The sequence below is a fragment of the Cydia splendana genome, chromosome Z (assembly GCF_910591565.1).
Source record: "Cydia splendana chromosome Z, ilCydSple1.2, whole genome shotgun sequence".
NCBI classification, from domain to species: domain Eukaryota; kingdom Metazoa; phylum Arthropoda; class Insecta; order Lepidoptera; family Tortricidae; genus Cydia; species Cydia splendana.
The window spans coordinates 36,262,975-36,277,529 of NC_085987.1; the positions used below are offsets into that span (position 1 = coordinate 36,262,975).

Genomic DNA, 14,555 nt, shown 5'->3' on the forward strand with positions numbered 1-14,555 from the left:
GGCGTCTACTCTACTTAGGCTGGTATAGAACTCTTGCCCAGGAATTTGTTTAAAGTCACCTTTTATGTATGTTTCGTCGTCCATGACGACGCATGCAAATTTGGTTATGAAATTCTCATAAAGTTTTCGAGACCGTTTCTTCGCGGATGAGTTCTGTTTCGAGTCTCGATCTGGTGCTGCCTGGGCCTTATAACTCCTTAGGCCAGCCCTACGTTTCACTTTTTGAACATAGGACTGAGACATTTTAACTTTTTTAGCAACATCGCGAGACGAAATCTTAGGATTTGAGGCAAACATGTTCACCACCTTCTCGTCCTTTTTTTTATTCTTGACACCCTGCAAGCCTCCACTTCCTGGCTTCCGATCTATTGTTAGGTGCGCACGGAACTTTTTTAATACGCGACAAACCGTAGATTGAGGACATTTCAGTCGTTTCGCGATATCTCTGTAGCTCAGTAATGAATTTTCTACGTATTCGTGCAAAATTCGCTCGCGTTGTTGATGTTATTTGCTCGACATTTTGACAACGAATAAACATAATTTAAAAAAAACTTGATAACATTATAGGCCAGTGTCTTGTGACCAAGTAGGTGCCATAAAAGTTTGTATATCTCTATTATTTGCATAGCAATAGTCGATTGTACATGCCCCAGTTTTGGCGTGTTCAACCTTTATAAATAAAGTACCAGTGCAGTGTGAAGATAACTTAGGTATACAATCTCTTCTAATAAACCTAATATCTGGGAGCTAGCTTTGCTCGGAAAACATGAAAAACTCTAAAATGCGCGTTTTCCCAGAGATAAGACCTAGCTAAATCAATTTATCGCCCCCGATAACCCCCATATAGCAAATTTCATCGAAATCGTTAGAGCCGTTTCCGAGATCCTTGTTCGATAATGTTTTTTTTGACATGACGCACGAAGATTTATGCAAATATTTTTATGTGTATGTAGTGGGTATTAGTGGCTACATTTTTTTTTGTAGGCGTACCTCCGCGAAAAGTAATAAAAAAAAAGAGAAGAAAAATATTTTTTTTTTAATGAAATATTAAGGACATGATGCAGGTTAAAAATTATGCATTATGTAGTCTATTTTATTGTTGTCAAATATAATTTTGTTTGGTTAATCTAACTTGAACAGTTTACACAATATGACACTTTCAATGATACACTGATTTTTTTACATTATCCTGAACACCTCGAAAAGAAAAGAAGAAGAGAGTTCTCAGTACCTGCCAGTATACCACCTGAAAGAATGACCAAATCCGTTTTGGGGGCACTTCTTGTTCGCTTAGCCTGCTAGACCCTTTTAAGGGTAGTTTTAGACCTATATAGACGTGATTTTTTTATATCGAGCGAAAGTGAAGTAGGAATCAGCGGACGGCTACCGTGAAAATCGAAAATCGTCAATTGCGGGCATTTTTCTCTGTCACTCTAATTACACCTTCATTGGAGTAAAAGAGAAAGATCCCCGCAATTTGCGAATTTCTGTTTTCGCGGTAGCCCCTCTGGTTTCGAATCGACGAAATTGCTAGAGAGAGGCCTTATGATTGCTAATAAAATTTTTGATAATTTATTTAAATATTAGCTTTTAATGAAATCATGACGGACGCTAGTTTATATTGTTTACTAGCGACCCTTACCAAATTATATACCTACCTAAACCTTCCTCAAAAATCACTCTATTGATGTGTGAAAACCGCATGAGTTTATCGCGAACATATAGACGGACGCGTCGGGGCACTTTGTTTTATAAGAAGAAGTGATATTGTAATTATGACACAAAGATCCAGGATCGTTTAAGTCTAAGACAAATTTGCTGATGTAGATGGCCCTCCGTACACTGTCCGTGCAACTTTGGCTGTCAAAAGTTGACGTTTGAGAATCCATGACCTCAAAGCAAATGTCACAGTACGGCGCCATCTATTTCAGCTGTGAAATACGGCAGCACTACTTTTTGTTAGACTTTGCATCTCTTAGCACCAAATTCTAATGCGAGCGTGACAAACTGCGTCGCCCTTAATTTTACAATCTGTTATAGGTACCTAATATCTATGTAAGGCCGAATTTTCGGCAATGATTAGGTGGGTCCCGACATGGTAGTTTTTGTTAGGTCGGTCAGAGCCCAGTCTACTTTGGGAATCACTGTACTATATACTATATCAAACTATATGAACAGGCAGCGATATCTCGCGACGAATAGCTTAAACTATTAGTATTTTGAGTCAGTACTAGATGGCACTAGTGATAGTGGTGGGTTCTTAAAAGCGACATCTAGTGTTAAGTAGTGTCATGTTCATATTAGGTACAGTCCATGGTATAATAATATACTCCGCCTGGTACTCTATTCCGAGATTCGCGTATGACCTAACTGACACGGGCCTACGTCATCATGCTGTTTACAGGTTCTCAAACTTTAAAATGTGGGAGAATTTTAACCAACGGTGAAAATTATTTTAACGGCATTCATTTTAAGTTATTCATGTAGAAACATAGTAAAATAAAACAAATCTAATGTATTAAATTAAACTTTATTTATCTATACAAGACAAACGTTTGAAAAACTAATTCACAGTTACACATTAATTACCAAGCTTACGACGTGAAAAGTTTGGAAAACACTGCGACTGCTGACACTGAGCGAGAAGGAAATAACAATTAACACGCGTTCGACAAGGATGACGGTCAGGGCATGAAGTTATCTAGATCCGAATTGTCAAATGTGACAGCGCTATCCTGTGTTGCCAGTAATGTAAATAGAATTACCCGAACGTCTGAAATTTCTTTCGTGAATCGGAAGATATTGCTAACGAATAATTAAAAATGACGTGTTATTGTAAAATTTAAGATAAAATACATATAAATGAAAATTATAAAATTATAAAGAAATATTTTAACTTATTAACCATAGGTATAATGTACCCATGTAACATGTTATGTTGAAATAAAGTGGCAATGTTATTGTGACGTAGGCCCGTGTCACTCTGGAAATATAAGACCATGTTTTATTAGACCATGGTACAGTCGACGCCAAAGATATGTTTACACTGCTGCGAGTTATTAGAAAAGAGTACTCTTTTCTAATGGTGTTTTTCATAAACGCCGGTTTAAATCTAACAAGCCATCAGGGACTGCCATTTTGTGGTCTGAATCGGAAACATATGTGCACATGTACATTGCCAAAGCAAGCGCTATCATATCATCTACCGTTCTCGTCGGTACGTTACTTTGTGCATAGGGATCTGCCATCTTGTGGGCTACACAGGAAGCATTTACGCCTCGCGCCAAAAATCTGACGGCTCCTATGCTGCCCCCTATAGTTCATGCACGGGGCCTATAGTTTGTCCTTAGTTTTGATATTTGTGTTTCTAAGAAAGAGACAGGTTTTAACAAATGTTAAAATGGAAACATAGAAATATATCTTTAGATTTGCTTTAGATAAATAAATAATAATTCCGCAGTAAAAACAAGTATTTTATTCCAAGGTGAGATACAGATAAATTAGAAAAAAAAAAATCTTAATAGTACAAAGTTAAGTACCTACAATTTACTGAAAAAATGTATGCTGTATCTAAGTATTTTCCAGTTTGTGTGGACCTCATCAAACCCAAGAGAATCATTTAATTATTTTGTTTTTATATAATAGCTTCTTTATACTACTGGAACGTTTTTCGTGAAAAATCATCAAGTGCTTATCATTTATGCTAAATGTACTAACACCATATTTTAGTGTTAACAATGGAATTCATAATAACTCTGGAATCTGCCAGTCCATTTTATAAACGCTAAGTTATGAAATATTAGCAAATTCACTTACTTCTTAAAATTAAAACACTCCCAATGTTAAACCTCAATAACAATCTTGTGAAACTATTATGTATTAAAAAAATATATAGTATAATAAGTTATCCAATACTAACATAAGACCTAATCTAATTTATTGTAAATCATAACTTCATAGCTTGGAGTCTTTTTTTTAAACAATGTAACTTAGAAACCAAAAAAAAATAAATTTGCCCTTAGGTATAATATCATAGTTAATTAATAGTTATTTCAGTAATCATTGATCTTGCTAGTTAACGACACAAATATTACATGAAGCTCCAAAATTGTTGTAAACAGTTCAAATTTTGTAATAAAATAAGATGTGAACCTTATTCAATCAATGAATAAGTTGCTGATAGATTTAGGCAGTTCGGAGAATAATGTGGACTCCTGAATCCGTCTCAACAGGCTGGCTGAGCTGCCCTATCTTCAGGGAGAAGGCACAGTCCTCAAAAGGCTTCTGCATTTGCCCCCTCTTGAACATGCCCAGATCACCATCACGCTTGGCTGATGAGCAATCTGAGTACTGTTTGGCCAACTCTTCAAATGATGCTTCCTTGTTGACAATCTTCTGACGATACTCTGAAACACATTAGTTAAGAGTTAAACGTAGTGATCCAAAGGACTCGAGCCTTTTAGCTCTTGTTTTAGGGCTCGCCTCATTTCTTGACGCCTAAAAGGCTAAAAGCCTATTTAGCTCTTTAGCCCCCGAGCCTAGTTCTATTTAAGATCCTAGACTCTTGGGGCTAATAACCTTATTAAGGGCTAAAGAGCTAAATAGGCTTTTTTTTAGGGGCTTAATAAGGATATTAGCCCCAAGATTCTAGGCTCTTAAATAGAACTAGGCTCGGGGGCTAAAGAGCTAAATAGGCTTTTAGCCTTTTAGGCGTCAAGAGATGAGGCGAGCCCTAAAAAAAAAGAGCTCCAAAGGCTCGAGTCTTTTGGATCACTACTTAAACGTGAGCATAATAACCGTTAACATGCCTTTAGGTCAGTACTAATACTACTAATACACAATACTTTCATAAGCAAATCAAACCTTGAACCTACATTTCCAAGTGTATTTATTCATTCAATGAGCGATAAAAAGGGTAATGGGTATCCAGCTATTTTTTTAAATGAAATATATTAATAAAGATCTCAGAGCTAAATCACAATTATTATTATTATTTGTATGTCTTGTCCATATCCCGGGACCATGGGGTCCCGGACCTTTGGGAGGCGTACGTGGGGCCGAAGCCAACAGCGCAGAGGCCCTTTAAGACACTTTAAACTAAAAGCAAGGGATACACGTGGCGGATACCATCCCCGAACGCACAATGTGATGCATCCGGAGATGGTCCCCGCCAGGTGCAAAGACACTTGTTGCAGTGCAGCACTTTTGTGCTGCGATGGGAACTAAGGTCATGGGCTATAGATTGGATTGTTGGATGGACTGGATAGTGGGCTATGGGAGAGACTAGCGGACACCTGCTGACCATCAGTCTCAAAATTGTAATTGACAGGTGGTGACTCGCCTGAGTGGGCCCTGCAATGGCCGCACGCACAGTGCGACAACAGGGCAACACTTTGGAGTGGCTGTGAGGTTGTCGAGAGGTGAGTCTGCAGTAGCCAGATCCTGGTAATCCGTTCAGCAGGCCGCCAGCATTATGACATTTTACACTTCCAACCTGGAGCATAGGTTCCGCTCTTGCGACTCCACTCTGGCCGGCCAATCAAGGCAAGCACAGAGGCGAGGGCCAGAGGACAGGGCCCTCTGGAATAGGGGTCCGCAGTGTCGCCACTCACCGTCAGCATGCCACAAGCTGCCCCTGCGGGGTTATTATTATTATTATTTAAGCTTCATTTGTTCTAAAGTCAGGTTGCTATTTTTTTTTTGTTTTTCTCTAACTTTGTTTTGGGGCTGACTGCAGATCCCATCTGCTGGGTGAAAGCCTCCTCACTTTTTCTCCACTCATCCCTGTCTTGGGCTTTTTGGAGCCAGTCTTTTCCTGCGACGGAGGAGATGTCGTCTATCCACTTCTTTTTGGGTCTTCCTGGGCGCCTCCATCCTACAGGTTGATTTTGTCGCTTCTAATGTCCATCATTAGAAATCACAATTGCTTACCTATTACATCTAATAAGAAAATTCTCAAACTTCAAGAAGCGTGGCTTGGTCAGATAGAAACAGCCTTACCTGAGAGAATGGCTAGTGCCTCCTCCTTAGAGCGAGTGATCTTATCCTCGCGCCATGACGATGGGCGCCGGCTACCTTCATGCTTCACCAGCAAGTGACTGCACTGCACCTTCTTTGGAGAGCTGCCATCATCCTCTTCCTCTTCCATGGGAGCGGGGCCCTCAGGCTTCTCCCACTGCGACTTTTTAGTGTGGGAGTTCAGGTAATATGTCATACCTGTAACATACATTAAAATTCATATGACTGATGGGTGTTATTTTACCGTGTGCATGGGATAAGATAGTACAGTCCACTATACAGATATAATGAGAGGCAGCAGGTTTTTACTAATATTCTTAAGAGGTAAAGGAATAAAGGTGAAAGGAAGTTCAGAAGTGATAATGAAAATCAATGTCGTCAATGACACACGAAGGACTAAAATGTTTTTGATGGAAGAGAGTTCAACTTAAAGATGCTTGCATGAAATTTATTGTTACGATAACGGTATCAAAAATACTATCAGCCACTAAATATCTTGAAAAAATTACATTTTCGCAGCAAGACGCTAAAGTGTTCAAGACAATACACATTTTATGTTAATTGCAAGTAAAACGACGAGAAGCGTGATTGTCCTTTTTCTCGGTTTTCTTACCCGTGCTCCGGCTCTTGCGAGCTTCCCATCCCTCGGGTAGACTTTCTTCCTGAGACATCTTTCTTTGGGTCTGTAGAGGTGCGGCCTATGTAATTTGCAAATTGCCGTGAGAAATTAAGACAAGTAACAAATAAATGCTCTAGATTCTGAAACGAACCAAAGCCAATCTGCTTTTTCTAGCCGGTAAAGACTATGGGCAAGTGAGGCAAACGGACTTTCTTGTCTATTCCACTATCCAAATTTCCGATATCTGTCAATGTCATTGTTTTTTTTTTCAAATTCTTAACCATTGAGACCAAAATCATACGCCATTCTGCCATCTCTAGGAGTTTCGCACTCTTTAGAGTTTCGTCAAAGAGTAAAGTAGTCTTAGAGGATATAACCAAATTGTTGAAGCTTTGTTTGGTTATATCCTCTAAGAAAGTAATTTGTATTCAGCAGCGGAGTTGAAACAGTCGCCGTGGTCGAAATCGGCCGGGAGAGTATATTAAATTTTCATTCAAATAACATGTACAACGTCAAGTTGCATACATAAATAAAATAAATAAATAAATATTATAGGACAATTTTACACAGAACAATCTAGTCCCACGGTAAGTTCAATAAGGCTTGTGTTGTGGGTACTAGACGACGATATATATAATATATAAATACTTATATACATAGAAAACATCCATAACTAAGGAACAAATATTTGTGATAAACACACAAATAAATGCCCTTACCAGGATTCGAACCCGGGACCTCCTGCTTCGTAGGCAGGGTCACTACCAAGGCTAGGAGGCCGTGCACATTGAATACATTGATGTGCATAAATATAAAATGCATACTTTCAAGTTCAAGTAATGTAATACTCATTCACCATAAGACTACTTCCTAATATATTTTTTACTCACAATAAATCTCCTAGTGAGTATTATATTCTTTGCAATAAATGCTCAAGAAGATGGAGGTAATAATCGCTGACTCTAGCCAGATTTGTAAACATTGACTGTGTCAAAATCTAGGTTGTCTATGCTCCCATGATCTTTCTCTCGCTCGGTGTTCTCGGCTCGCATACAGACGAATGCACATTCCCAAGGAAATTAATCAGCTAATAACAAAACTATTCAGTGAAAAAAATTGTCGCAATCGTGAGTATTAAATTGTAATGTAAATGTTTGGTATATTTTGTTGATTATGGTGGCGTTATAAATTATAAGTTTTAATTACGTATCACGCCTAAGCATCACATTGTTCTACTGTACTTTGCAGGGGCGTTCATGTTTCGTTGTAAAAAATGATCGAGTTTACCATAAAAACCTTGGATTCAACAAATCACAACTTCTCAGTGGAAGATGAGGTGAGAAATATTGATTTAACGATTTATTTCTATACATACATACTATTCTATATTTGGTTGCAGCCCGGATTGTATTGTACCTACCCTTACATTGAAATAGTGTGTATCACTGAATGTCGATACTGAAATGTCACAGCAATGCATTTCGTTTTGTGAATATGCTTACTTTGTTTTGAAATGTATTGAAAATTTTGCTTAAAATATTGTGACAATGCCTATTTGTATGCAAAATTACTCTATCAAGTATCTTTGTACGTTACTAATTCTTTATTAACTACCCACATATTACCTACAGCCTAAGTTACAGTCCAATAAGTGATATTAATATTAATATGGTCATCAATTATAAAAAATAATTGAATATTTATAACTTGTGTTATTGATAAAAGTAATAAATAGTTGTAAACTTTAAAATAAAAAAAATAATACTTTATTTCACAGTTTTAAACAGGCATTGCAATGTCCACTTACAGATTAAGTACCTATGTGTGATTTGTAGGGTTCCATACCCAAAAGGTAAAACGGGACCCTATTACTAAGACTTTGCTGTCCGTCCGTCCGTCTGTCCGTCCGTCTGTCTGTCTGTCACCAGGCTGTATCTCACGAACCGTGATAGCTAGACAGTTGAAATTTTCACAGATGATGTATTTCTGTTGCCGCTATAACAACAAATACTAAAAACAGAATAAAATTAAGATTTAAATAGGGCTCCCATACAACAAACGTGATTTTTGACCAAAGTTAAGCAACGTCGGGCGTGGTCAGTACTTGGATGGGTGACCGTTTTTTTTTTGCATTTTTTTCCCGTTTTTTTTTTTCATTATGGTACAGAACCCTTCGTGCGCGAGTCCGACTCGCAATTGCCCGGTTTTTTCATGGTCAGATAAAGATATTTTTTCATTGGATTTAGTATAATTCAATTGGTAATTTTTACAGTATTAATCAGATAGTTATTATGGGTTATTTTAATTTTCAAGTAGGACTGGAGGAATCATCCAATCGCAATGCATTTTTCAACATGGAAATGCAATAAAACAAATCTTGAATAATTCTGTTACTACCTATGATTAATTGTTTGCTCTTATTACTTACATTGCAGGTAGTTAAGAGATCCTCTTAGTTTTAGGACATTTTTGTTTTAGCATGATATACATGAATAGCAAAACAATATCCCTTTTTGTTAACCGCTACCAAATAGTTCTTAATTTTAAATTTGTAAAATTTTGTCTAGAATTATAATGTATGGAGATGTGTTGATGTGTGACTATCAAGCACCAAAGTTTAATAGCCAGATTTACCATATAATGTTAATGTAGATGGTGCTGTACATCTCCATACATTATAATTATATTGTAAATCTGGTTATGAAAATTTGGTGCTTGATAGTTAACAAGCCCATCAACATGCTCACTAGTGCCACTGGTAAATAATTGTGATTATATAAATGTAACAATAGATATTTTAAAAAGGAGGCGGCTATGTACTGTATTTTGTATTTAAGTGCCTTTTGGATACATTATAATAGTTTTTATGTTGCTAGTTTAGTCAATCTATGCAACAAGCCCATCAACATGCTCACTAGTGCCACTGGTAAATAATTGTGATTATATAAATGTAACAATAGATATTTTAAAAAGGAGGCGGCTATGTACTGTATTTTGTATTTAAGTGCCTTTTGGATACATTATAATAGTTTTTATGTTGCTAGTTTAGTCAATCTATGCGTCCAAAGTTAAAACGGCCGTTTTTGTTTTGAGTTCATAGATTGACGAACCCAGCAACTTAAAAACTAGTTTGATGTATTCTAAAGGTACTTAAATACAAAATACAGTACATAGCGGTCCCCTTTTTTAAAATAATTATCGTTAAATATAAATTATTACAATTATTTAGCAGTGGCGCTAGTGAGCATTTTGACGGGCTCTTAACACAGAACATATGGTACTGAGCAGTGCTGTCTACTTCAGTTTCACTCGTGGGACATTTTCTTAGATGCTACCCAACTGTTAAATACAACTGTTTTTACCTGTTTTGTTTGTTACCATTGATAATATTACTTTCCCATGTCCATTTTGCAATGACAGGGAAAGCTATATAGTTCAAATAAAAATTGTTGTTGATTGCACAACAATAGTAATATTTCCTCATCATTAATGTTGAACTACCCTCCTTCAGTTGGATAAAGATGCTAGTATCTCATAGTGTGAAGAGAATGAAGACAATAATTATGAAAAATATAACTCTTTGGCACTTACAGTGTTTTGGCTTGGCAGTATGAAGTGAAATTTCTTAGGCAATCTGATAATTGATAAATTGATGATAATTGCAAATCAAGTTTCTATCTAGTGTATAGTGCTGCATACATTTTTTGTATTATAGTACCTAGTATGGATTTATAGCATTGCAATTCTTATGTTCATATCTTTGTGCTTGGCGATTTTTTTTAAATATTATTTTTGATATTTGGCAGGTGAAATTTTAATCAGACCTCAAATTTGGTGTGTGCTTCAATACTATAAATAGATTGGCATTAAAATAATTCAGCAATACTATTTAGTTTTGCACCCTATACAAATATGTATGCAGTGGTGCTATAGTTTTGCTGACTGTACATGTAATTTTTTTTTGCATTGATAATATTTCATTCTGTATGCTGTAGGTACACAGAAAAGTGCAAATATGTAGAAGAAAAATGATTTTGTTTGCAATTTTTTTATAACTATTACACAGTGCACAGTTGTTTTAGGACTTAGGTGTTAGCATTTAGTAGTATTCTACTAGCAGCAGAAGTAGATAATGGTGATAGGCACACTAGCATGATTAACCTTTTGAACGCCACAGACGGCAATTGACGTCGATCGTTTTTTTGATGAAAATCTACTGATAACCACCCCACTTTTAGGTTGGCATTATTTATTCACAAACCTAAATTTTACCCTCGTGGCGTCAGTGGCACGGCAAATGGATGCGCCGTTTGGTGTTCAAAAGGTTAACATAATATTCACAAGTATTATTATTTTGTTTATAGAGTTGAGTGCCATACAAGTAACTTTGTTAACAATGTTTAATGCAAGCGCTAGTGTCCAGTAGTGTGTCAGACTGTGCGACTCCTTAATTGACATTCAGTTTTTCTCATTTTGAATAGCACTAAGTATTGTTGCAATATAATATGTATATGATGTTACTACAATCTGGCTATGACATACACAAAGCAACATTGCAAAAATCTGTTAAATACAATATCAACACATGGTACTATTTAAGTCAATATAATTTTTAGATCACCGTTCAGCAACTTAAGGAGAAAGTCAGGGAGCAAATGGGCATAGACATAAATCTACAGCGCCTCATATTTTGCGGGAGAGTACTGCAAGACGAAAAAAGATTATCAGATTATGGTAAGTAGATCTACATAGTTACTTTATGTGTGATATAATATTTAGTTAATTAAATATTAGTTAACCCGTGGAGTGCCCCAGATTTACCGTAGTATGGAACCCCTATACTAATTATCATCACACGTGTGACAGTAGGGCGCTCCACGGGTTAATCATGAATATGTATATTTTTAGACGTAAACGGCAAAGTAGTGCACCTCGTGCAGCGCGCGCCGCCGAGCCCCGAGTCGCGCCACTCCGGCTACACCGCCGCGGGCGCAGGCGCCGCCGAGGGCGCTAATGCTAACGCCAATCAGACTAGACGGGTGAAAACCTTATTTTATTAATTATCTTAAATAAACCCGACTACTCAAAACAGTTTAAATATTATATAAATATTGCCTGTAGTGTGATAATTAAAAACACAACTAGGAGTAAAATTAGATTATTAAGAGTGGAAGCTCTTTTATGATTTTATTAGTGTGACATGACAATACTCTAATTGCAGATGGTGGGACGTTCAATAACTGCCACCTAATTTAGAAGCATTGATTAAGCAGCGTTTAAAATGATAAAGGCCATAGTCGGTTTTCCATATAGTAAGTTGGCCCTTAAGTCAATTTGATTGGGGTTTGTTTTGTGAGTACCTCTTATGGTTAAGGATATTTTTGCTGCTTTGTGGAAAACCGACTATGGCCTTTCAATAAATTGCTACATTTCAATGTATCAGTAGGTATGCCCGTTCCACATTTAATAATGGATCTATATATTTGCAGCCTAGCCCACTAGCCAGTATCATCAGAGAAGAGCAGGCATCCACATCGCCAACGTCAGGCCGCCTCGACTTCATCCGCCTCATGGTGTCGGAAATCAAGACTTCTTTGGCGAGCCTCCAGGCTCAGGCCCAGGCACAGGCCCAAGCTCAGACTGCTAATGGAGAAACCAGCACAGTAAGTCCTTCCCCAATGCCATGAATAAGTTGTACCACCAAGTGGCCACTGAACTGTACCTATAATGCCATCCCTTTCAATAGCGCTGGTTCTGAACAGGCATGAAAGAGTGATCAATATGACTTCAGTCGCCAATTGGTATTGCGGATAGTCTAGAAGTAAATTCCAAGTGACCAGAGACCAAATGGGACTTAATAATATCCATTATATGTATGCTTTGGGGTTGCAAATGGACACAAACGAAATACATAGTGATTTGGTCGACGCATATTAAACTTGCTAAGTTCTATGTAAATCGTAAAGGAATGAACGAATAAAATAAATAGTGACAACCAAAGTAGCCTAATATATCGGTACACATTCTTATTTCGATCCTAACAAAGATGTGTCACTCTCTATTTGATGCTGACTCTACCCATTATATTTTTAATAGTGATGCAAGTTTCATATGCATTTTGGTACGGTATAAACACAAGTTACTATGCCTGTGTAGGAAAATGCGGCTGCGTCGGGTAGCGGCGAGGGCAATGTTGAAAACATGGAAACAGATACCGCACCCAGCGGCGCCCAGGAAGAGGTAAAGTGGCTATATTATCTTAATTATTCAATTGTGTTCTATTTTGAAATGTAAAACTCTGGGTTATTATCTTCTTAAAATCAGGATTACTAACAATTAACTCAAGCAAAAAAGGGTCCTAATTTGTTTGTCACATTGTAACACTTTGTACATTCAGTTACCTACCTAAAAAACAAATTTTTCATTGGGGTCATAACGCTACGCTACAATCACATAATCTAGTTGGTTAAAAAGAGGGTGAGTTTATCACTAAGCTTTCGAGTGGCTTGCCTGCCTAGGTACATTTTATAGGACCTTTAATCCTTAAACCATTCCCGAACCGTAATTCTTATTGTAGCGGTTTTTGTTTTAATTATGATGGCAAGTATGTTGCCGCTATCGACTTAAGGGTTAAAAGAAGACAAATGAAATCACTTGTGTCTGTCGTCCTCTCATCCACCAATGATGTACCTATGGAATAATAATGTCATTGGCTCAACGACTATCATGTCATGCCACCAAGCACGTTATGTTACTCGTATTTCGTTTCATTAACCCTTTGAAAGTCACGTCCATCGTGTGCGGTGCGTCATCGTGAACCTTGTCGCAATGCACGAAGGTTGATATTGGGCTGTAGCTAGTGATGTGCCGATGAGAACGTACTCGTTTCTGAGAATTCCTTTCCGAAGAAATTTCCGGAAAATTTCCAACTTTCTCGAGAACGTTCTCTTATTAGCATAAATAAGTTATGAACAATCTTATATTTTTTTAATGGAATGACATATTTACTTTTGTTAAGTTTATACATTTTGCCTCAAATAACTTGTTTGGGCAATGTTGTGTTGTTTTACTCCTGGTTTTTATTAATTAGTATTATTTTTATATTGCTATGAATAGTGCCAAGTATTTGCTTTTAAGCTTCTATGGTATTTGTCTTATTTCCTACAATAAATTTTTTTTTCAACACGACTAGAAAATTAACGTTAACCTCACTAATACTGATACGAAACAGTTGCTTATAATTAACGATATGCGCAGTGTTAGTCCTGCTCACGTCTCCTGAATCACCCGTATATGTATTTGTATTTCTTACAATCTCATACACATATTAGATTCCAACGGACACTTCTTAGTAAAGAAAATAAGTTAAAGAGTAATTAAACCAAATCAACACATCCCACGCCATTACATAGAATCAATGACATTTCATAAATGGACTTCCAGAGCCAAACAAAAAAGTATGGCAGCAAATTACTTTTCTACGATGTTCCTAGCTGTTGATGCTAAAAACGCTCACTTCAAAGAAAAACATTCATACCACTAACGACATACTGTTTTAAGCACTAAGTATCAAAATTGCAAAAAGAAATGCGATACAGTAAAAACTTTTTATTCCAATGACTTTAATTGTAACATACCCAAATGACTTACGTCAAAAGTGAATAGCGACCGAATATGGAACGAATAGAGTCGCTATGGATTGTGTTTTCATATTAATTATAACATATTTATTTGATAGTCATGTATGAAATCTAGAAGAGCACCAATTTACAATTAGCTTTCACCGGCTTTCCCCACTGAAGTCGTTTTTTACTTCTTTAAAATTGATGAACTTTTTTAATAAAACCTTATTTGATATCAAGGTATGAATATGAATAACACGAAAATAGGTTAAAACTTAAAAATACATTAATATAAA

General features: G+C 36.8%; 2 protein-coding genes across 3 annotated transcripts in view; one reads left to right on the plus strand and one right to left on the minus strand.

The window, feature by feature from the left end:
* Positions 1–3,460: 3,460 nt before the first annotated feature.
* On the minus strand, positions 3,461–6,856 carry LOC134804178 (putative peptidyl-prolyl cis-trans isomerase dodo). Its single transcript, XM_063777107.1, has 3 exons — positions 6,632–6,856; positions 6,001–6,216; positions 3,461–4,406 (listed from the first exon to the last, which is right to left on the minus strand). Exons 1-3 carry the CDS (start codon positions 6,687–6,689, stop codon positions 4,186–4,188), a joined length of 495 nt encoding a protein of 164 aa, XP_063633177.1. The 5' UTR covers positions 6,690–6,856; the 3' UTR covers positions 3,461–4,185.
* A 757-nt stretch (positions 6,857–7,613) lies between these two features.
* Positions 7,614–14,555, plus strand: part of LOC134803924 (large proline-rich protein bag6-A) — a 45,088-nt gene continuing 38,146 nt past the window's right edge. For both annotated transcript variants that reach the window (XM_063776741.1, XM_063776742.1), the window contains exons 1-6: positions 7,614–7,764; positions 7,886–7,973; positions 11,254–11,371; positions 11,546–11,676; positions 12,127–12,300; positions 12,794–12,877. In XM_063776741.1, coding sequence (XP_063632811.1) covers positions 7,911–7,973; positions 11,254–11,371; positions 11,546–11,676; positions 12,127–12,300; positions 12,794–12,877 — 570 coding nt within the window. In that variant the 5' untranslated portion in view covers positions 7,614–7,764; positions 7,886–7,910. The remainder of the gene's footprint in view (positions 7,765–7,885; positions 7,974–11,253; positions 11,372–11,545; positions 11,677–12,126; positions 12,301–12,793; positions 12,878–14,555) is intronic.

Excerpts from the sequence above, each read along its gene's own strand:
- LOC134804178 (XM_063777107.1), bottom strand. The coding sequence starts at position 6,689 with ATGTCTCAGGAAGAAAGTCTACCCGAGGGATGGGAAGCTCGCAAGAGC. Across the intron at positions 6,217-6,631 it reads TCGCAAGAGCCGGAGCACGG|GTATGACATATTACCTGAAC; the intron begins GTAAGAAAACCG and ends TGTATGTTACAG. Across the intron at positions 4,407-6,000 it reads GGCACTAGCCATTCTCTCAG|AGTATCGTCAGAAGATTGTC; the intron begins GTAAGGCTGTTT and ends AATGTGTTTCAG.